Source organism: Chaetura pelagica, unplaced genomic scaffold, assembly GCF_000747805.2.
Source record: "Chaetura pelagica isolate M959 unplaced genomic scaffold, ChaPel_1.0 scaffold187, whole genome shotgun sequence".
Classification (NCBI taxonomy): Eukaryota; Metazoa; Chordata; class Aves; order Apodiformes; family Apodidae; genus Chaetura; species Chaetura pelagica.
The window spans coordinates 27,940-51,119 of record NW_009953900.1 but is presented as its reverse complement, the minus strand read 5'-3'; the positions used below and the strand labels follow the sequence as shown (position 1 = coordinate 51,119).

Genomic DNA, 23,180 nt, shown 5'->3' with positions numbered 1-23,180 from the left:
GACCCTCCTTCCCCGGGGCTGGGCAGCAGGGGGGTTTCTCTTTGCCAGACTCCCCAGATACACAGGCTTCCCTTGGGATTGTGGGGGACCCCTCTCCCTGCCTGGCCCTTTAAATTTTTAGGGGACACTCACCTGGCTTGTGGGGGATCTGTCTCCCTGCCTGGCTCCCCTGGTGGAGGGACCCCCTCCCAGTCACTGTACTTTTTCCTGAGGGTCCCTTTTCCCTCCATCCTCTAGTTCTCCATCTCCTTGTTTGTCCCTAACCACCATTTCTGGGACCATGGGGCCCTCCTGCCCCACCTTGTTTATGGGCTCCCCCATTCTCCTCATTCCCCACAGTTCCACCCCCCCCAAGGGACCACAGTGTCCCTTCCACAGGGGTGACAGTTGGGGGTACTGGTTCCACAGGAGGAACTGCCGGGGGAACCCCAACTGCCTGGTGGGCATCGGGGAGCACGTCTGGCTGGGGGAGATAGATGAGAACACCTTCCACAACATCGACGACCCCAACTGCGAGCGCCGCAAGAAGGTACCTCCCTGCCCCCCTGAACATCCCCTGCCCTTCCAGCCCCCGGGGGAGGAGGGGAGGTGACAAAGTGGTCAGGGTTGGAAGGGATCTCTGGAGATCATCCAGTCCAACCCCCTTGCTAGAGCAGGATCCCCTAGAGCAGATCCCACAGGAACACATCCTGGCAGGGCTGGAATGTCTCCAGGGATGGAGACTCCACAGTCTCCCTGGGCAGCCTGTCCCAGGGTTCTGCCACTCTCAAAGTGTAGAAGTTTTTCCTCATGTTCAATTTGACCCTCCTGTGTTCCAGTTTGTGCCCATTGCCCCTTGTCCTGTCACTGGGCACCCCAGAGAAGAGGCTGCCCCCTCCCTGACACCCCCTGTAGATATTGATCAGCACTGATCAGATCTCCCCTCAGGCTCCTCCTCTCCAGCTGAGCAGCCCCAGCTCTCCCAGCCTTTCCTCACAGGCAGATGCTCCAGTCCCCTCAGCATCTCAGTGCCCTGGGATGGACTCTCTCCAGAGGCTCCTTGTCCTTCATGAACTGGGGAGCCCAGAGCTGGACCCAGTTCTCCAGATGTGGCCTCACCAGGGCAGAGCAGAGGGGCATGAGAACCTCCTTTGACCTTCTGGCCATGCTCTTCTTAATGCTCTCAGGAGGCCATTGGCCTTCGTGGGTACAGGGACATGTTGCTGGCTCATGGTCACCCTGTTGTCCACCAGAACCCCAAAGTCCTTCTCCCCAGAGCTGCTCTCCAGCAGCTCAGCCCCCAACCTCTCCTGGTCCATAGGTGACACTTCTCCCTCCCTCCCCGTGCTGGGCACTTTGAGTTGTGGCTCTTTGTGTGACTCCAGAACGGCTTTTTCCCAAGAAACAGCCCCAAAACTTCTCCCCCCAAGCTGCTGGCTCTCTGCTTGTCCCCCCCAGCAGGCAGTGACCACTCTTGCTTTCTCTCTCACCCCAGAATGCGTTCGTGGGCCTAACCAACCTCGGCGCCACCTGCTACGTCAACACTTTCTTGCAGATGTGGTTCCTCAACCTGGAGCTCCGACAGGCCCTTTACTTGTGTCCCAGCACCTGCAGTGAGCGCGCAGAGGGGCTCCCCAGGGACAAAGGTGGGTGCAAGATGGGCTTCTCACAGAGTTTGTTCATTTTCTTCTGGAGCAGCTCTGCTCTGGAGCGAGGCTGGGAGAGTTGGGGTGTTCAGCCTGGAGAAGAGAAGGCTCCAGGGAGACCTTAGAGCACCTTCCAGTGCCTGAAGGGGCTCCAGGAAAGCTGGGGAGGGGCTTGGGACAAGGGCAGGGAGGGATGGGATGAGGGGGATGGATTGAAACTGGAAGAGGGAGATTGAGGTTAGACATGAGGAGGAAATTCTTGGGTGTGAGGGTGGTGAGAGCCTGGCCCAGGTTGCCCAGGGAAGCTGTGGCTGCCCCATCCCTGGCAGTGTTGAAGGGCAGGTTGGATGGGGCTTGGAGCAGCCTGGGCTGGTGGGAGGTGTCCCTGCCCATGCAGGGGGTTTGGATCTGGATGATCTTGAAGGTCCTTTCGAACCCAAACCATTCTGGGATTCTATTATTCTATAAATTTTGGGCTTTGGGTGAACTGATGGGTGAAGCTGCCACCCAACATCCCATCTCCACGCTGGTGTTTGTGAGTCTGGGCTTTTAGGATCAAACCGTAACTAACCTGAAATAGTTTTGAAATCAGGGAGATCTCATCTGGTTGAAAAATGCCATTTGGTGTTCCTTTCTGGCTTCCCAAACTGGTTTCCAGCTCAGTGATGGTGCTGGGGGTGGAAGCACATGAGCTGGGGCTGATTGTGCTTCCATGGGAGGATGGAAATTTGGGTGCTTGGCACAAGTGAGACTCCCAGTGCCCTCAATGTTGGTGTGGTGGCCTTGGGTGACATCCTTTGTGTCTGGTGTGGCACTATGAGTGTGCTCAGGGTCAGGGCAGCTGCCTGATTTCTTCTGTCACTGTTTTTATACAGTTTTTCATAGAATCCCAGATTGTTTTGGGTTGGAAGGGACCTTAAATATTTAGATCCAGCCCCCTGCATGGGCAGGGACACCTCTCAGCAGCCCAGGCTGCTCCAAGCCCCATCCAACCTGCCCTTCAACACTGCCAGGGATGGGGCAGCCACAGCTTCCCTGGGCAGCCTGGGCCAGGCTCTCACCACCCTCACACCCAAGAATTTCCTCCTCATGTCCAACCTAAATCATTAGATTAAAATTTGAAATGAATTCTCAACATTTAGGGTAAAAAGCAGCAGTTGCTACAGGCTGATTGGCACACGCTGCTTCAACTCTTCACTCACAGCTTGTGGGGTATTTATGTGTGATTTATGGATATTTATTCAATGATTTTAAAGGTCTTTTGCAACTTAAATTATCCCCTGCCCTGCTGAGGGCCTTGGATGTCACCACTGACATGAACCACCTCAAATCTCACCATCATTTAAAACACCTTAAAAAAACCAAATCACTTCTCACCCTTAAATCTACCCGTCCATAGGAGGAACAAGCAAATTACCTGGAACCTCCTGCCCTCAAATTCTCTCTTATCCCACATTCCTTGCCTTGTGTGACTTTCTGTTTCTGCCAGACTACGAGCCCCAGACCATTTGTGAGCACCTGCAGTACCTGTTTGCCCTGCTGCAGAACAGCAAGCGCCGCTACATCGACCCCTCGGGCTTCGTCAAGGCGCTGGGCTTGGACACGGGGCAGCAGCAGGTGGGTTTGGGACCTGCCCACCAGGAATTAGCTCTTCTCAAGGAACTTATTGTGACACCAAGAAACCCCCTTTTGTGTTCGTGTTTAGGGCCAACCTCTTGGGGCAGGCAAAAAGGAGAGAAATGCTCCAGGCCCTAATTGGTGGGGGAGGTTTGGATGAGCCTGGGGAGATCTGGGGAAGCCAAAGGGGAGGACAGGGGGAACCTGGGGAGATCAGGGGGAGGCCAAGGGGGAGGGCAGGGGGAACCTGGGGAGATCAGGGGGAGGCCAAGGGGTTGGGCAGGGGGAACCTGGGGAGATCAGGGGGAACCTGGGGAGATCACAGGGAAGCCGAGGGAGATCAGGGGAAGACTGAGGGGGGAGATTAGGGAGAGGCTGAGGGGAGCCTGGGAAGGTCAGGAGGAGGTGAGGGGACTCTGGGGAGATCAGGATGAGGCCGAAGAGGAGATCAGGAGAAGCCCAGGGAGATGAGGAAGAGGCCAAGAAGGTCAAGACGAGGCTGAGGTGATCAGGAGGAGCCCAAGGAGTGGTGCGGTGAGGACAGGGAGTGTGTTAGGGTCATTTCATAGGTGTTTCACGGGCTGCTCCTCCCAGGGCTGGGAGGTCCTTGGTAGTGGGTGGTTTAGTGGGGCTTGAAGCGTCTTGACAGGACCAAAAGATGTTTGGTCAGATCACTGAGAGCCAGGGAAGGTCCTGAGGGAGTGTGTGGGGCAGAGTAAGCCGTGTTAGAAAGGGTCCTGTTAGAAGAGTCCTGGTGAGTTCTGCAGGGCTCTGGCTGAAGCTGAAGAGGGCTCGGGAGAATAGAGGCTTGAAAAGACACTTTGAGAAGGAAGGGGGGGATTGTTGGAGGAAGAGTTAGAGCACGAGCAGGCATTTCCTCAGGAGGGTGTGGGGGGGAAGGAGGCAGTCACTCCTGACCCACCCGTGATGGAAAGGACAGCTGGGAGAGGCCAAAGCCCCTTTGGTTTGGGAAAGGAAAGCAAAGAAGAGCAAGGAGGGAAGAGGAAGGCCCGGAGATGAGCACAGGGAAGCTCTCAAGCCTTGCAGGAGAGGATGAATTCTCAGGGCAGCTGGTTTGGGTTGTTTGTTTTTCTTCTCACTTGCAGTGCAGGCAGGGCCAGCCTGTGTTGCATGTGCTGAGCTTTGAAAGCTGAGCCCTAACGAGCTAGAAAGCTCTGCAGGAGGTTTTTCTTTCCTTCCAGAGCCCTGTGAGGAGCAGGGCAGGAGTCAAACCACCCGGTGTGGCTGGCTGGGAGCCAGGTTAGCTCGAGGTCCCTACAGCTCCTTTCAGGCAAATTCCTCTTTTTCTTTCTTTCTCCCCACTTTTGTTTGTTTGCCTTTTTTTTTTTTTTTTAACTGTTCAATGCACTGTGTGTAGGGGCTGTGGGTAATTTGCAGTCAATTAGTGACAAGGTTGTGATGAGGCTTTGTGCTGGGGGAAGGGGTTGTTGACTTGGTTTTCTTTTCTAGGATGCCCAGGAGTTTTCCAAACTCTTCATGTCACTGCTGGAAGATACTTTATCCAAACAAAAAAACCCAGATGTCCGAAATATCGTTCAAAAGCAGTTCTGTGGAGAATATGCCTATGTGACAGTGTAAGTGTCAGGTCTTGGGGATGAAGCTGTCTGTAGCTTTTTACATGTTTTTGAAGAAGTTGAGGGGGGGGAAAAATCCTTCCTCACAAGTGGAGCAGGCAGGTAAGGTGCTGCTGAAACGTTTTGTGAGAGGATTTTCACTTTGCTGATGCTGTGTGCGTGGTGGTGCAGTTCTCCTGCTCCTTTGAATCCCTTAATGAAAATTTGCTCATGAAACCTGGGAGCGAGTGAATGGAAATGAAAATCCTGCAGCCAGCAAATGAAGAGTACTCAGGTGTCATAGTTTCATTCCTGTGTTTTCTGAGCTGTGGATTTCACCTGGAAAATGATACAAAATAAGATGTGAGTTGCAACCTCCTGCTTTTGTTGGTGGGTAATGTTATCACCTTTTTGGCAGAGTGTTCATGGTGTAGGGGTGTGAACCACATGAATTCCTACTTAAAACAACTTTGTCCTCCTGCTTTTATAGCAGAAGGAGCAGTTTTGTAGTGGCTGGGGAGTTGGGGACATGTGAACCAGTGAACTGACCTTGTGGTTTTGTCTTCTTTTTCTTCACTCCTAGCTGCAACCAGTGTGGCAGGGAGTCCAAACTTGTGTCTAAATTTTATGAGCTGGAGTTAAACATCCAAGGGAACAAGCAGCTGACAGACTGTATAACAGAATTCCTGAAGGTATGAGTTTGGTTTATCTTGGAATCCTGCTATTCTTAGGAAGGTGCTTCAGTTCCTTCCTTCAATGAGCAGCCTTTGGGGTTGGTATCAGGGCGAAGTGACTGAGTTACCTCAGGGAGATGCCTGCAAAAGGAAATGTGTTTTTCCTGTGGACTCACAAGATGAGGATTGAGTCATGCACTTGGGAAGCCAGGGGGCAAGGGGCAGCTCTGGGCTGTAGCACATGTGCATGTTATGGCTTTAAAACCACTTGAAAGTCACATGTTTACTCCAAATTGTTTCTCAGCAAAGTTAGGGGAAAAAGTCCCTGAAATCTGACCAAAACTCCCTGGTGCTTTGTCCTGGGTAGCACTGGGAGAACAGGGTGTTTTCTCCAGCAGTGCTCATCTGCACAGCAACAGGAGACATTCCCTGGTCTAAAATGTGCTCTCAAAAATCCTCGGGAGGGCTGGGAATAGCTGTGGGAACAGCTGCAAGAGCTCTTAATTCCACTTGAAAACTGGCCTAGATCTCAAGCTTCAAGGTGTGGATTCAGCTGAAAGTATTTAGGGCAGAACCAACCTGAAATGTGACTCTGTCCCGGGGCTGTTGGGCAGCTGATGTGCTTAGCAAACCAGTTGCTCTGCTGGGGGAAGGTCTGTAATATAAAAACAACTGGTTTGTGAATGAGCTTTAAAGTCCCCAAGCTCTGAACTTCCAGTTTGGCTGCTCCTTCAAACCACACAGCCTGGTGACCTTGCTGAGCTGCAGTCCTCTGGCCCAGCCCTGCCTTCAGACCTGTTTGGATGCAGATGATGACTCTTCCATGGTGATGGTTGTTTGCTGAGCACGAGAGGGTTGTAGTTCTCAGGGTAAAATGTGGCTTTACATTAACTTGGTCCATGTGAGCTCGTAAAAGGGCAATTTAATTATTTCCCATAACCCTCAAGTAAAAAACAACTCAGTCAAGTGGAGAGCAAACCTGAGAGTCTTCTAAGTGACCTGAGAATGGGGCTCAATTCAGTCTCAAATGTTCCTTAAAGGGAGAGCAGCCTATTATTAAAACACATTCTTAGTGTGTGCTGTTTACCAAGAGATTATTTTGGGAAAACATTGGGTGAAAACTTCAATGGTTAAAATACCTTTGGTGCTTTTCAGAGAATTAGAGAATCATAGAATATATTAGCATAGAATGGTTTGGGTTGGAAGGGACCTGAAGGATCATGTAGATCCAACCCCCCTGCATGGGCAGGGACACCTCCCACCAGACCAGGTTGCTCCAAGCCCCATCCAACCTGCCCTTCCAACACCCCCAGGGATGGGGCAGCCACAGCTTCCCTGGGCAACCTGGGCCAGGCTCTCACCACCCTCACACCAAAGAATTTCCTCCTCATGTCCAACCTCAATCTCCTCTCTTCCAGTTTGAAGCAGCTGCCTCTCATCCCATCCCTCCCTGCCCTTGTCCCAAGTCCCTCCCCAGCTTTCCTGGAGCTCCTTCAGGCACTGGAAGGTGCTCTCAGGTCTCCCTGGAGCCTTCTCTTCTCCGGGCTGAACACCCCAACTCTCCCAGCCTGAGAGATCCTCCTGTTGTCAAGTAGCTTAGACTTGTTGACTTTTCCATGGTAACCTGTTCTCAAGACCTTTCTTTCTGTCCTCTTCCTGGCTCAGGAGGAAAAATTAGAAGGGGACAATCGTTATTTTTGTGAAACCTGTCAGAGTAAGCAGAATGCCACCAGGAAGATCAGGCTGCTGAGTCTTCCCTGCACGCTCAACCTGCAGCTGATGCGCTTCGTGTTCGACAGGTAAGACATTCTGGAGAGCAGGTGGGAGCTGCTGGGGTTGTGTGGAAGGTCTTTGGGGAGTTGCCTGCTCTGGGATGCTTGGGTTGGGAGCTTCTCTGGGGCTGCAGGGTGGGCTTCAGGGGGAGTTCTTTGGAGATGTGAGCTGTTGTTGCTGTCCCCTGATCCGAAGCTTTCTCTCCTCACAGACAAACTGGCCATAAGAAGAAGCTCAACACCTACATTGGCTTCTCTGAGCTGCTTGACATGGAGCCTTTTATGGAACAAAAAAGTGAGTTTGGTGTACTGGGTTTTGTTAACTTGCCCCACTGCCCCTCAGCATGGGAGAGAAGATCTGCTCTGAACCCCCTTCTTGACAGAGAATTATCTCAAGAGCTGTTTGAAGCCCGTGCATCCAATACCTGCCACAGCAAGTGCCTTCCACAACCCCCTTAGCGAGGTCTTGCAGGTTCAAGTGTAGCTTTTGTCCAGTGCCTTGTGAAAATAGCAAGTGCTGGGGAAGAAAAGAGCTGCCTTGTTTCATCCAGAGCACTTCCCAACTGCTGCTCTCCTTCCCAGATGGTCTCTATGTCTACGAGCTCAGCGCCGTCCTCATCCACCGCGGCGTCAGCGCCTACTCCGGCCACTACATTGCCCACGTGAAGGACCCTCAGACTGGGGAGTGGTACAAGTTTAATGATGAAGACATCGAGAAGATGGAGGGCAAGAAACTGCAGTTGGGGATTGAGGAAGATCTAGGTAAAACCTTTCAGTTGTGAGTGCCCTTTTAAAATCCCTCTTTGCACCAAAACCACGGAGGCTGAATCTGCAGAGGCCCCATTGCTCCTACGCAGGCTGTCACGGCTGAGGAGGAACGTGTGGAACAGCAGCTCTGTTCATTGCAGGTTCAGCCCTGTGTGAGTGTTTACACAGACCTCGTGATCAGTTCCTCTCCTTGAGTGTCTCCCTTGCCTGCCAAGGAGCAGATAAGATGTTGATAACTCAGGCAGCTGTTGCCTATCGGGATGCAACAGGCCAGTCCCGCTTCCTTGGCCGGCATGCGAAAGGAGCCATAGGAACTGATAACAAAGTTACTTTCAGTTTCCTTAACAAATGATGGTTTTATTTCCACTGAGATTCTTTACTTAGAGTCTCCATAGAAAAGATCTTGATCCAAGTCATGGCTTGGAAGCTGGTATTGCCTTTGGACTTTGCACTTTTGACTTCTTTGCTCTCTGTGGTTCCGCTGCTGTTGGCTCATCTTGTTCCAGGGTCCTGGTGCTGCCCAGAGAATGTGTTCCCAGGACAGACCAGGGTCTTGGTTTCTTTGGAGAGCTTGGGCTGAGGCTGAACCTGTGGGTTTCTTAGCCTGTGGTTGATATGGGAGCAGTCCAGCATTAAACTGGGATTTGGAGTGTTTGGATTTGCCATCACTCATTGTTCTTTAGTGCAGGGTGATCAGGGAAACAGGGAAGATAATACCAGAAATTCCACTTGCAATGTCAGCAGTTTATTCCCAGGCCCACTAGCCCACTAGGATGTTTGTGCTTTGCTGCAGTTGGACATCCTACAGGAAAGCTGGGGAGGGACTTCTCACAAGGTCTTGTAGTGAGAAGACAAGGGGTAATGAGTTAAACCTGAAAGAGGGGAGTTTTAGGTTGGACATGAGTGGGAAATTCTTCAGTGTGAGGGTGGTGAGACCCTGTCCCAGGTTGCCCAGGGAAGCTGTGGCTGCCCCATCCCTGGCAGTGTTGAAGGGAGGGTTGGATGGAGCTTGGAGCAGCCTGGTCTGGTGGGAGGTGTCCCTGCCTGTGCAGGGGGCTTTAAACTAGGTGATCTTGAAGGTCCCTCCAACCCAAACCATTCTATGATGAGTTATGAAATGTTGCCTTTCTTTAAAACATCCTTAATAACAAGGAAGACACCCTTGGATGTATTTCCTCCCTTAGTTTGTTGTAAAGCTGGCTGAGCAGGCATGGGATGTTCTCCTGCCTCTCCTTCCTTCAATGCCCCCACTTTATTTTCAGCTCCCTTCCTAGGAAACACCTTCTTGCATTTCCTCACGACCTGCAGAAACTCTGGCTGCCCCCGGAGCAGCTTTGTCACGCTCTTCATGTGTGACAACCACTTGCTTGCAGCTGGATTGTGGAGCTGGCTAGACATCTAGTGGTGTAAGATAGAAAAATAAGCCTCAAAAGGAAATCAGAGCTTCCTAGCTTTTCTTTTCAACCTCCTGAGTTCCCCAGAATAGCAAAATATGATGCAAATAAACCACTGTGGTCTGGATCTTGTAACATTTTATGCTTAACCACAAGTAAGTTCTTGCTGAGAGACAAGGCTTCATGGAGAATAGAACTAAAGTGTGTTTAGAAGCCCCTAGAATCTGGGAGCCTTAATATATTTGTCAAATGTTGATGATATTTGGCTGCTCCAAGAAAACTGAGACTCTTTTTGGTCACAAATACAGTGGGAGAGGGTCTGTCTGGTGGGGGGAAGGGCGGAAATCCTGTGGCCTGGCTGCACAGATGGGAACAATTTGGAAAATATTTGGAGAAAGTGAAGATAAAGAGGGTCTGGGAAGTCCCCTGAATGGTGTGGTGAGAGATGGATATGTGTTTTTCCAGAATTTGGGAAAAACAGGCACTTCTCTTAACACTTCAACGTTTTAGACTTTGACCTATGGAGGGTTGTTCCCTTTTATTATTTTTTTTTAATTAAAGAACTGTTTGATTTTTGCAGCTGCAGATCAGTGGTTTTGCCTTGCCTGGCAGCCTGTAGAGGGCAACTCTTGCACCAGTTTCCATCCCACCACCAGCTACTCCAAAAAGACCATTCCAAGGGCCCTTCCCTCCCTGAAAGCTTTGTTCCCCACGGAAGGGAGTGTGGTTTTCCACACACACCATCACCTGTACATCAGATTTTTCTCCCCTGAGGATCTTCCTCTTGCTTTGCAGTGTCAGGACACACCAGGGGAAGAAGCAGAGAGGGGAAAAGGCTGTTTTTGCAAGAGCAGCTTTTGGCTGCAGGAGGTTTAACTGGGGAGAGAAGAAAGGCTCTTGTAGAAGGGTGGTTCAGAACAAGCTCCTAATTTTAGTCCCTTTGAATCACCCGGCCTGCAGAAATGCTGGAGAGATTTGGGTCTTGCTTTGGGCTGCAATTTTGGCTCATGCCAAGCCCAGTGCTTGGCAAACAGAGGCCTGGCAGGGAGAAGGATGCTGGCTAGGTGACAGACTTGTCCCATTGAGGGAGAATGGGTGAAGGAGTGTGGGTGCTGATTATGTTTTCCCTCCTGTACTGCAGCAGAACCCTCCAAATCCCAGACTCGTAAACCCAAGTGTGGGAAAGGGACCCACTGCTCCAGAAATGCCTACATGCTGGTGTACAGGCTGCAGACCCGGGAGAAATCCCTGACAGTTGAAGTACCAGGTAAGGGACCTTTGACTCTCCTGCCTTCTCCATCTCACCTTGGGATGCTCCAAGTGGGCCAGGAGTTGGAATTTTCCTCAAAGCCCCTTTTGTGATCACTTGTGAGTCCCCAAAGGTGCCCCATGGCCTCTTGCTGTCATGCCTCAGGAAACCTTTGAGCTTTCCAAGCAGTTAGATAATATTAGCTTGAAGATCCCACCCCCTTTCTGCTCCCACTTTGCTCTCCTAACCAGCCAGAGGAGATGGGAAGGGGTGAGGAGGAGCCATGTGCAGCAGCAGGAGCGTTTGGATTTGCAAATGGGATCCCACAGGAGCCACTCAGGCTCCTGAAGGAATAGCCTGGTGAAATGTCACCAGTTAAATGTCACCTCCCCACGCTGGGGGTGAATAATCCTGACACATGTCAAGTTTCTTCTGCCAGTGCTGAGAAGAAAGGGGAGGAAAACAGGAGGATACAAGCCCTTAGCAGGAGTTCTGTATGAGCGGCGTTCGTGTCGTGCTGTAGAATTCCTGGGGGTGGCAGAAATCCCTGTGGGTTTGGCCTCTGGATTTAATGCTGCTGCATATTTGCGTGTTGCTGGATTAGAAGTATACATTAGGCTCATGGTGCTGATGGGGATGCAAGGTTGTTCCACCACCTTCCCTCTTCTGTGAAGCAGGGACAGTAGAAGTGACATGTCCCTAAGGGAGGCATGTCCCTAAGGCACGTCCCCATAATAAAGGGAGACCTTATTGCCATGACCCAGTCCATAAAGGGTGGCTGCCAAGAAGATGGAGACTCCCTTGTGCCAAGGAGAAGGAAAAGCCAAGGGGTGATGGGTACAAGTTGCTCCTGGGGAGATTCCCATTGGACTCCAGGAGAAAATGTTTCCCCATGAGAACAGGTGGACATTGGACTAATCTCCCCAGGGAAGAGGTGGATTCCCCCACATGGGCCAGTTGGAAATCTCAGCCTGACAGGTGCTGGGCCACCTCATTTCAACTGGATGATTACCTGGAAAGGTTGGACCAGATGATCCTTGGGGTCCCTTCCAACCTGAAAGAGTCGATTCTGTCATCTGTAAACTTGACTCTGTGATACAACCTAGTATTCTATGATGCCCCTCTGGACCTCTCCTGTTTGGATGCAGAGAGTCTAAATCCTCCAGCTTTCCCCCCCTAATCCCAGCACCAAACCTTTTCCAGCCCCCACTACTACAACCCACCCTCCGAGTCCCACAGCGCTGGGAAATAGCTCCAATTCCTGCCTCAGATCTGCTTTTTAGGTCCTGTTTCCTGAGCTCTCTTGCATTCCCTTTCCTCCTGCCCCTCTGCCCAAAACAATAACTCAGCAAAAGCTTCTCCACCCAGCTCCAAATTCCTGCGCAGCCCGGCGGTTGCCTTTGTTTCCCGTGGAAACCTGCCAGGGAACAGGGAGCGAAGGGCAACAGTCGAGCCGTGCGGTTGCGGGGTGGTTTCATGCAACTGTAAATTTGAGGCATTTTCCTTTGATGCTGTTAAAAGTGGCTTTTCTGGGACACTGGAGAGACCTAACTTGGCTCTGACCTCAAGAGGGTCAAGCTGGTTGTTTTTTAATACCCTGGGTACTGTGCTCTCTGGCCACACAAGCATTAACCTTTCTGGAAATATTTTAGCTCTTCAAAATACTGTTAAAATAGGAAAAGCTTTCAGATAAGCAGAGTTTTCCCCCTGCTTTACACCAGCTCTGAGAGGGAAGTGTTTTATCTCCTTGGTCTTTTTTTTTTCCCCTGCTGAGGTTTGGTTTATTTGGGGTTTTTTTTTCCAGCAGTGACAGCAAAAATTCCTGTTCTCCTTCACCTTCCCGTTGACACCAGGATCTGCCCTGCCTTATCTCCCATCTCCTGAGGGCTTTTTGCCCTTGGGTTTGCAACATGCTCGACCCCTCACTGGGCTGCATGTTGGGACAGGCTTTGGGTGCATCCAAAGGGTGTAAAGCTCTTGCTTCTCCCCCGGGAACAACGGGTCCTTGGCAGCACAGAGGAGCTGCTCTCGGTGGGAGGCTGAGAAATGGCTGGAGTGAGGGAATAAATGGGGAGGGAATGAAGCAGGCAGCAAAGTGTCCAGCTCTGCAGCTTCTCACAAAGCCCCATGGCACTTGGGCTGGCTGCCAATGTTGGCACAGGCCTTGTCAGCAGGCAAAGGGCTTCTTTACGCAGCCAGCAGCCCCCAGGGAATTGTTTTTTTGGGGCTGTACCACGCAGGACAGTTGCATTTTGTGAGACCCCCCCTCCCCTGCAGGGTTGGGTCCAGTGCTGGAGCCCCCAGCACAAGAAGGACATGGAGCTTCTGGAGAGAGTCCAGAGGAGGCCACAAAGATGATCCAAGGGCTGAAGCAGCTCTGCTCTGGAGCCAGGCTGGGAGTTGGGGTGTTCAGCCTGGAGAAGAGAAGGCTCCAGGGAGACCTTAGAGCACCTTCCAGTGCCTGAAGGGGCTCCAGGAAAGCTGGGGAGGGACTTGGGACAAGGGCAGGGAGGGATGAGACAAGAAGGAACAGTTTCAAGCTGGAAGAGGGGAGATTGAGGTTGGACATGAGGAGGAAATTCTTTGCTGTGAGGATGATGAGACATTGGAAAAGGTTGCCCAGGGAAGCTGTGGCTGCCCCATCCCTGGCAGTGTTGAAGGGCAGGTTGGATGGGGCTTGGAGCAACCTGGTCTGGTGGGAGGTGTCCCTGCCCATGCATAGGGGTTGGAACTGAATGATCTTTCAGGTCCCTTCCAACCCAAACCATTCCATGATTTAATCCTCTACCACCAAAAATACTGGAGAGAGCAACATCCACGTCCTTGGCTTTCAGAAAGACCCTGTTGTTGGGAGCTACAGGGAGGAATTTTTAGACTTGCTTGTTGTCCCCAAATAACCCATAGCAGCGATAATTAACATAATTGGCTTTTTTTTCCCTTGAAATGACTCTTCTTTTGGCCCAACAGCTTTTCTGCAGGAGCTGGTTGAGCGTGATAATTGCAAGTTCGAGGAGTGGTGCAACGAGATGGCCGAGATGCGCAAGCAGAGCGTGGCCAGGGGCAAAATCAAACACGAAGAGGTGAAGGAGCTCTACCAAAAGTTACCTGCTGAAGCTGGTCTGTAAGATAATTGTGGTAGTATTTTGTCTTAGACCCTTGTTAAGATCAGTATTGTTTGTCACTAACCCCCAGCCCACCTCTGCAGCCTGGCCATCACTGTCTGTCGTTGCTGTGTGCATGCTTAGGGTTTGCTTTCTCCCTTTCTATTTTTTTTTTCCTGCCTTAACCTATTTTTCTCCTTTTTTGCTCATTCTTGTGGCCTCTGGTGTTGCTAATTCCCTCTTGCTCCTTCCCCATCAGTCAGTCTCCTGGGGGCCTCCATGCATTGTGACTGTTTTCTTCTGCCCAGTGAGCAGCTCGTCTCCTCGGTAGCATTTAGGTGAAAAAAGTGGCTGGTCTCAAACTGCCAACTCAGGTCAGGTTGGGGAGCTGTTGATCCAAACTAATCAGCAGGTCACAGGGTAGGGGGGTGCCTGACCTCCAGCAGAAAATTAGGTTCATCCCTGCCAGTGCTTTTAAGCCCCATGTCCAAGCTCTGTAGCCCATCCCATGAGGGACTGGAGTTAATCCCTTTCCTTTGCTCTTTGTGTCTTGTCGCCTTTGCTCCTCTGAGCACAAGGATTTTTATTCCCCTTCCTTGCTTATCATTGAATCATGGAATGGTTTGGGTTGGAAAGGACCTTAAAGATCATCTAGATTCAGCCCCCCTGCATGGGCAGGGACACCTCCCACCAGACCAGTTTGCTCCAAGCCCCAACCAACCTGCCCTTCAACAATGCCAGGGATGTTCTCTGGGCAACCTGGGCCAGGGTCTCACCACCCTCACAGCAAAGAATTTCCTCCTCATGTCCAACCTCAGTCTCCCCTCTTCCAGTTTCAATCCATTCCCCCTCATCCCATCCCTCCCTGCCCTTGTCCCAAGTCCCTCCCCAGGGATGGGGCAGCCACAGCTTCCCTGGGCAACCTGTTCCATCTCTCCTATCTCCCTCAAAACAAGCATAGGGACACTTGCTCTGTCCATCCAGCATGGGCAATTTCTCTTTGCTGTCTGCACCTCCTAAAAACTCCAGGAAATGTGGAATTAAAGACTTTAAAATGCATTTAATAGTGTAGCCTGCCAGGCAGTTTGATGTTCAGCTTCTAACTCTCATTGCTCAGAAGCAGCAGTGAGGTTCCAGCAGCTGAGCAGCAGACCCCTGAGCTCCCCTACGTGTCTGCAATTTATGAACCCGGATTTGCAGACCGTGGGCACTTACTCCCCAACAGGAGGCTGTCACAGCTCATCTTACCATGTCCCCACAAGCCCAGGTGGTGTTAAAATGCCACCATTAAACCCAAGTTGTGAGGGAGGCACGAATCCACCGGGAATCCCCATGGAAAAGAAGCAGCCAGCACAACTCCAGTGTGTTTTCTCCCCCCTGCCCCCCTTAGCAGAAGCAGGCTAGTTTGCTCTCAGCATTTCTGACACAGCAGAGGAATAAATCTCAAAAAGGTGGTTTTTACCAGCCCAGGTGAAGCTCCTCTGCCACAATTTGAAGGTGCTGAGGGCACCCCCTGCCTGCTGCTGGACACCGCAGCTCGCTGGAACAGCTGGAGGCAGTTACCCCATTCCACCCCTGTCCCATCCCACAGGAGCTGGGGACTCTGCAGCTGTGCAGACACGTTTTCCTGCCAGCTTTGTGTAGCCTGCCCCAGAAAAAAAATTCAAATCCCAACATCCTTTCTGGGGGAGGCAGCTTTCATCCCCAACTAGCAAAGCATTTCTGACAGCGTCACAATTCTCCTGAGGTCAGGGCTGTGTCTCCAATGTGTTGCATAAGATGGAGATAGTGCTGATTTATCCTGCAGAGGAGAGAGGGTTTGAAGCCTGGCTTCATAAAGATCCAGTGAAAGCTGGAAGACAAAAGTGATTTCCTGGAGCTTCACTCTTGCTTCTTTGTATGAAACATGAAGGATGTTGATGTGGTAACTGGAACGGTTCCGATTCCCCTCGGATTCAGAGCTGCCCTCCTTCTGTCAGCAGAGTGGGTTTAAGGGAAGGCTGAGAGCTGGGTTTGTTCAGCCTGGAGAGGAGAGGGCTCAGGGGAGACCTTATTGCCATGTCCCAGGCCATAAAGGGTGGCTGCCAAGAAGATGGAGACTCCCTTGTGCCAAGGAGAAGGAAAAGCCAAGGGGTGATGGGTACAAGTTGCTCCTGGGGAGATTCCCATTGGACTCCAGGAGAAAATGTTTCCCCATGAGAACAGGTGGACATTGGACTAATCTCCCCAGGGAAGAGGTGGATTCCCCTACATGGGCCAGTTGGAAGTCTCAGCCTGACAGGTGCTGGGCCACCTCATTTCAACTGGGTGATTACCTGGAAAGATTGGACCGGATGATCCTTGGGGTCCCTTCCAACCTGGCATTCTATGATAATTTCCTTCTAATTTCCCCATCATCTCACATGAGGGTTTCTGCATCAATTCTGGGGCTTGGGATTAAGTCACAGAGGTGTTCCCAAAGCTGTTCCACTGATCCCACAGATCCTGACCCTCTCCTGAACCCTGGCTCCCTGCAGTGTGTTTCTCCTTTAGCAAACAAGGGCGAGCCTGCCACTCCAGTTCAAAAAAAACTCACACTCATGCTAAAAAATGTGAGCACGTTTCTATTTGCACTGCAAATGGTCAAATATTTGAGGGTTTCTCACCCAGACTTGCAAGAGCAGCCCAGAATCAGAAACACTGAAATTTTGGGTGCTGAAAGGGTGAGGGCAAACACTGGCCTTGTATCTTTGCTCTTCTTTTCTTTTCTGTGTCCATTTACCCTGATGAGCTCACTCTGTTACAGAGCCTTTCATGTGTGATCATGATGTAAAGATTATATTCATCTCTTGATGGAAGAACCTTTCCTCAACTGCTCTCCAATAAGCCCCTGAAGGTTTAACAGTGAAAGCACTCCTGTCCTGCTGGGCTGGTTTATATTGATTGCTGGAATTCAAAATGACCACTTGTTGGGGCCTGTCTTCATTTCATGTAGCTCCTCTCTTCTAAAGTTGTGCAACCCAGATGAGGATTGGAGGGAGCTGTATCAGATGTTTGAAAACGTGTAGCTCAGGGATTTAATCGATAGCCTGTTAATTTTTAAAAGTATCAGAGTAATTATAAAATACCATCTGCTGGCTGAAGCATTAGCTGACAGGCAGGGGCTTGTTTTTCTCTGTGGTTTTTGCCCTCCCAGGTTCTCCATATGATTTTATCTCTCTGGAATGGCTGCAGAAGTGGCTGGATGAGTCTACTCCTCCAAAACCTATAGACAACACAGCCTGCCTGTGTGCCCATGGCAAACTCCACCCAGATAAAATCTCCATGATGAAGAGGATATCAGAGTACGTGGCTGATTTCTTCTACCGGCGATATGGAGGAGGCCCCCGGCTGAATGGTGAGATGTTGGGCTGGGAAATGCCTTCTCTAAGTCACCTTCTCATGTGCTGAATGTGTTTTAGAGCCTTGTTCTGCTCTGCCATCCTCATCTGGAGCCATCCTTTCTCATCATAACTTTATTTCTGCATGTGGCTTTTGTGCTGCACTGTTATTTCCAGATTTTTTTTTTTCATGTGGTCACAGAGTCACCAGGGTTGGAAGGGACCTTGGAGATCATCCAGTCCAACCCCCTGCCAGAGCAGGATCACCTGCAGTAGATCCCCCAGCAACATGTCCAGATGGGTTTGGAATATTTCCAGACATTTTAGTATTACTTAATTATGTTAACATTCAAACAATTACACTTAGTCTGATTGCAGGGTCTGTTTCAGACCTGGGTTCTGCTCTGTCTAGGAAGAGCTGGGCCTGGAGGCATCTCTGAGAAAGCAACGGTGCATTTAGGTTAGAAAACAAAATCCTTGCATGGTTTAATGAAGTCGATCCTAGAAAATAACTGAACTTCCACATGCAACCCCCCCTACCTCCCAAGATTCTTGTAAAATGATTTTCCATGCCTGCAGCATCTCCAGATCCTGCGTGGGCAGGTTCCATGGAGCATGCAGGTCTGTGCCTGCTCTGGAGCAGCTCAGATGTGTGAGGACCAGGAAATAATCGATTGTCTCCCACCTGAGCCTGCCCTGAGCCACCTCATCCGAGGGAAGCACATACCTGTGAGCCTGTGCTGCACACATCTGTCATGCAGCTTGATTTTTGGGGTCAGCCCAGCCCCTCCAGTCTTTGGGCATCCCTTCAGCCAGCCCCAGGCTTGGTTTCTTTTTTCAAGGAGCTCAATAACTCCCACTGAGACCAAATTAGCTCAGCTCCTACTAGGAGCTTAGAGGGGAGAAACCCAACCAGCAGACACTGCTGTGACGCAGGCAGCCTTTGTGGAAAGAAAACAGGCCAAGGTTTCTCAGTCAACTGGAAGATTGCCTGCAGGTTTCTCCTGGAGGAGGGATGGGAAGGATGGGTTTGGATACTCCCTGTTCTCCTCTTTGTTTCCCTGGCTGCCACCCTCTTCCTCCCAGCTGAAAATCTCTGCCCAGCTGTAGGGTTTCTGCTCCTGTTGGCCCAGTGGAGCTTTGCAGGAGGTGTTTTTTTTCCGGGTTTAGCTTGTAAAGTGCCACAATAGAGGTGTTTTTTTTTTCTCTTGCGTGTGCCTTTTGACTGCTTGTCTGTGTGCTGGCATGACCTGGCAAACAGTTGATAGCAGCAGAGAGCTGTGCAGCTGAAACAGATCTCACCTCATCTCAAGTGCTTTACACCTCTTTAAGCTTCAAATGCGGCCTGATCTGGCAGTAACCCCAGGGATCTCATTTACGTGTGAAATCTCCAACCTTGAGGACCTGTCTGAGCGTGTTCAAACCTGGGAGCAGCTCAGCCACGGGGGCAATAAATTATCTGTCTGTCTTTCTTTCTTCCTTTCTCCCCCCCACCCCAGTCAAAGCACTTTGCAAGGACTGCGTGGTGGAGAGATGTCGGATCCTGCGCCTGAAAAACCAGTTAAACGAGGACTACAAAACTGTTACCAACCTGCTGAAGATAACAGTCAAGGGGTATGTGAGTCCTGATGTTCCCCTTTTAAAACGGCTCCCAAAATGCAGACAAAGAGCCCACTTTTAGGAAGCAGCCATGGTTGTTGATTGCAGGTTTGTACAAAGCTGGGTGCTCTGTGCCTTCCCACAAATCCAGCACCCCAAGGGAGATTTCCCAGGACACCTTTAGACACAAAACTATGAAGTTAGGAAGTTTTCAAGTGCTTTCTAGTGATTGGTTAGTGATTTACAGAGAGTTACATCCCTTTTTCTGCTCAGGGGAAGGGTCTTCACCAGGTCTTTTTGTCCTGAGGGTGTGACTTTTAGTGTTACAATGACACTATAATGAGCTAAGTTCACCTAAAGGACACAATATCAAAACTTCTGAAGCTCTTACTATCCAAGACTGAGGGCTGAACCAGTCTTCCTGATTTTTTTGTTCTTCTTTATCACCTCCTGCATTCCTGAGGTCCAATTATCCCTACAGACCTCAAGTCTTTTCTGCCAAGTTGGTGATTAACATGAGACACCCTCAAAACCTCTTGATTAATTGCCTTCTTCAAACCCTGGTTATTCCACGGTGTCCTTGCTGAGGGTTGTGGTACCACCTGTGTGTCTCTCTGCCTGCAGTTTGAACTTGCAGCACATCTTACACAAAATAACCACATCATCCTAAATTCCTGAGTCGTTTTTCCAACACTGAGGCTTTCAAACAGTTGGGTTTTTTTAGAAGTGCTTAACTTTTTTCCTGAAGATTGGAGGGCTTGGGGCTCGGAAGGAGAAGGGAGCAACAATTCACGTGTCCTACTCTGTTGTCTCTCTGCAGGAATGATGGGTTTTGGGTTGGAAAAGCATCCCTGAGGAGCTGGCGTCAGTTGGCTTTGGAGCAATTAAATGAGCAAGATGAAGACACGGAGCAAAGCAACGGGAAAATGAATGGGGATGCACAAAACAAAGGTAGTTACCAGCTCTGACTGATACCCCCTGCCAGGAGACACTTGGGGTGCTCCTGCAGCTGCTTTTGCTTCCCTTGGATGAGGAGGGAGGGGAAGGATAACAAATGAAGGAGCTTTTGATTTGATAAGCTTCAAAACTGCTGGCTGGTCTTCAGACTGGGGAAGATGATGAGGTAATAAGTAGTTTTATAAAGCTGTGTGAAATCACTCCCCCCCCAGACACATGATCTCTTCATCTGCTTTTATCTGAATGAGAGAGCACAGGGGAGGAAGAAACATGAATATTACCTTGGGGAAGGGATGAAGATGTTTATTGGAAAGGTCTGTGGGTGAAACAGCCCAATGGGTAAAGCAGCACTGGGAAAACAGCCTAGGGAAAAAAAAAACCCACCTCATTAATTGAGCTCTGTGAGAAGAGATGGGGATTTTTGTTTGCCTTTTGCTCCTTAAACCTTTGGAAACTGGGTATTTTGTGGAGCTTTTTGCTTCAGAACTGAAGGCAAGAAGGTTGGTTGAATGACAGTGCAGATGATGGGCACCGATGTTGGGCTGGAAGCTCCTCCAGCAGCCCAGCCCTGATGGGACCTGGGAGCAGGTGCTTCTGGTGGAGCACCCATTGAGGAAAGGGTGCTTCTCTGCTGAGGAGCCACTCCTAGGTGGTGACTTTGGTTTCATAACAGGTCGCAGCTCCCAGGAGTCCACTTGAATTGCTCCCAAGCCACCTTGCTCGTTAGGCAGGTCATAACGTGTCATAATGTGTGGATAAACACATTCTTGTGTTTATGATGCTCCAATTCATGGGCCAGCTCTTCTGCCTGGGGAGTGGTGGCTCCGCTGTAATTTATACATCAATGAGGGGCTTCTCAGCCCCTTGGCAGCTCCCCCTGGGTTTGTCGGGCAGCATCTGGTTTGGATCAGGATCCTCAAGGCAAAGAGCAAACTAATATTTTGCCGGGAAGATTTCTGCTCCCTGGGCTCTTACCTAGGCTTGTGTTTAAGTTGAACTCAGATCTCTGGGAGCAGGGAACCCCCCGTGGCGCTTTAGCTCTAACAAATGCCTCCTTTGTAATCTCACAAAGGACCAGTTTGTGCTCCACGAACTTCAAAGCACTCCTACCAGGCCTGGAGGCTGTAATCCAGCCTGCCCAGGGGCCAGGACGTTGGAGAATAACAAATGTCCTTCCAAAATCTCCCTTGGGACTAAGGGGTGGGTTTTTTTTAGAAGGCAACCATGTTCCTTCCCCAAAAAGGTTTTCCTTTCCTTGGGTTGAAGAGCTCCATGCAATCTTGTTTTGTTGAGTGGTTTGGTTTTTCCTTTTCAATTAGATGAATCGAATGAAGAGAAGAGAGAGGAGGAAGAGGAGTTAAATTTTAATGAAGACATCGTTTGCCCACATGGTGAGTCTCGACGGGGGATGGAGCTGAATGTAACTGTTGTTGCCCACTGCTCGAGGCATTAACCTTGTACCCTTTGCTCCCTCTGAGGCCAACACCAGTAGCTACTGAAAAAAAATGCTCTTAATTCTGGTTTCCTGGTGTTCCTTCCCAAGTTTGGAGCTTGTATTTGCAAGCAGTGTCACCGGGCAGTCCCCAGTGTGCAGGGCTGAGAAGGGTCTCCCTGACATGAAGGAGCCAGGGCAGCACCTCAGATCCTGCAGCAGCTTGGAAGCTCTGAAAGTGATAGGAGAAAAAAAACAGGGGGTGTAAAGCAGTCAAGAGGAGAGAGCAGAGTATTAATTTATTCTCTCAGTTTACATGAAAACAGGAGCACTTACCTAACAACTGCAGAAACCCCGGGGTGAAGGGGATCGATTTACCAACCTGCTGTGCTTTGGTGCCCATTTACATAACGTTGTGACCCAGGCTTGATTGTTATGTTAAGTGATGGTTCATTAGCCACATCCTTGGCTACCTTCTTGTTTAAATCTCACTTTTTTGGTGTTTTTTTTTAACTTCTGCGTCCCTCCCAGACACAAGTCTTCCAGTCAGCTCCTCTATGGACCCATCAATTTCACATCCCAGTCTTGGTTCATATAAGAAAGAAACAAGCCAGAAATTAGCACCACACCTCCTATCATCAGGGCTAATCAAGGATGTAGAGTAAAGCCTTGATAAAGGCTCATTAGGAATAGAGTGTTTAAGCACTTTTGCAGGGCCTTTTGTGCCTATTTCCCATTGCCTCGAGGTAGCTGCTGTGAAATCAAAGCAGGCAGCCTGGTGCTGGAGCACTTGATAGAGACAATCAGGATAAAAATGGGCCAATAAGCCTTTGAAAATATTAATGCTGGTAAATAGCTTGTTGGTCTGAATCTGAATATCTGAATGAATAATATTAAATATGGAGGCTGCTTGCAGGTCAGATTTTATTATCTTGAGCTGCCCTGTGGTTGCTCACAGAAAACAACCTTCCCACCTTTACAATTTTATAGAATCATAGGATGGTTTGGAAGGGACCTTAAAGATCATCCAGATCCAACCCCCTGCATGGGCAGGGACACCTCCCACCAGACCAGGCTGCTCCAAGGCCCATCCAACCTGCCCTTCAACACTGCCAGGGATGGGGCAGCCACAGCTTCCCTGGGCAACCTGGGCCAGGCTCTCACCACCCTCACAGCAAGGAATTCCTTCTTAATGTCCAACCTAAATCTCCCCTCTTCCAGTTTTAATCCATTCTCCTCATCCCATCCCTCCCTGCCCTTGTCCCAAGTCCCTCCCCAGCTTTCCTGGAGCCCCTTCAGGCACTGGAAGGTGCTCTAAGGTCTCCCTGGAGCCTTCTCTTCTCCAGCCAGAACACCCCAACTCTCCCAGCCTGTCTCCAGAGCAGAGCTGCTCCAGTTCTTAGATCATCTCCATGGCCTCCTCTGGACTCTCTCCAGAACCTCTAGGTCCTTCTTATGCTGGGGGCTCCAGAACTGGACACAGTGCTCCAAGTGGGGTCTCATGAGAGCTGAGTAGAGATGGAGACTCCCCTCCCTGGCCCAGCTGGTCATGCTGCTGGTGATGCAGCCCAAGACATAGTTGGTTTCTGGACTCCAGCACACTGTTCCAACCCATGTTGAACTTCTCATCCACCATCACCCCCAAGTCCTTCTCCTCAGGGCTGTTTTCCATCCATTTTGATCCATTTCCCGCTGCAGTTTATCAGCAAATCTATAGTCTCCTACAGCCCTGATTTTGCTGTGGAGAAAGTCCCTGCCTTCATGGTAGGCTCTGGAGAAGCCAGGGCTGTGTCTGGGGGGTCTGGCTGCTCTCCAGCAGTGCCATCCAGGCCTTCCTTTCACAAGCCCCTTTCCATCTCTGCAGCAATTCCTCACTCTCCAGTAGCTCCCTGAGCCCAGCAAATAATTTTTTCCAGACACCAAATTAAGACTCTTTGATGTCCCTGCCCAAAAACGTGTCCCTGGATGGTGGGAGGGGAAGCAGCTTCAGCAGTGGTTGGGATCATCTCCCAGATGGCAAAGCACTTGTTCCCTGCACACCCAGATCTGATTTTTCCAC

The 23,180-nt window shown here is 50.3% G+C and overlaps 2 protein-coding genes across 2 annotated transcripts in view; both read left to right on the top strand.

Moving 5' to 3' along the window:
• Positions 1-592, top strand: part of HSPG2 (heparan sulfate proteoglycan 2) — a gene marked incomplete at its 5' end in the record, with an annotated part of 33,419 nt that extends 32,827 nt beyond the window's left edge. Inside the window, 2 exon segments of the mRNA XM_010001381.1 lie at positions 122-197; positions 340-592. Coding sequence (XP_009999683.1) covers positions 122-197; positions 340-592 — 329 coding nt within the window.
• Positions 413-23,180, top strand: part of USP48 (ubiquitin specific peptidase 48) — a 41,052-nt gene continuing 18,284 nt past the window's right edge. Inside the window, exons 1-14 of the mRNA XM_010001378.1 lie at positions 413-529; positions 1,475-1,625; positions 3,115-3,242; positions 4,713-4,837; positions 5,400-5,508; positions 7,156-7,289; positions 7,475-7,557; positions 7,845-8,024; positions 10,566-10,691; positions 13,641-13,790; positions 16,950-17,150; positions 18,633-18,747; positions 19,553-19,683; positions 21,009-21,080. Coding sequence (XP_009999680.1) covers positions 1,535-1,625; positions 3,115-3,242; positions 4,713-4,837; positions 5,400-5,508; positions 7,156-7,289; positions 7,475-7,557; positions 7,845-8,024; positions 10,566-10,691; positions 13,641-13,790; positions 16,950-17,150; positions 18,633-18,747; positions 19,553-19,683; positions 21,009-21,080 — 1,645 coding nt within the window. The 5' untranslated portion in view covers positions 413-529; positions 1,475-1,534. The remainder of the gene's footprint in view (positions 530-1,474; positions 1,626-3,114; positions 3,243-4,712; positions 4,838-5,399; positions 5,509-7,155; positions 7,290-7,474; positions 7,558-7,844; positions 8,025-10,565; positions 10,692-13,640; positions 13,791-16,949; positions 17,151-18,632; positions 18,748-19,552; positions 19,684-21,008; positions 21,081-23,180) is intronic.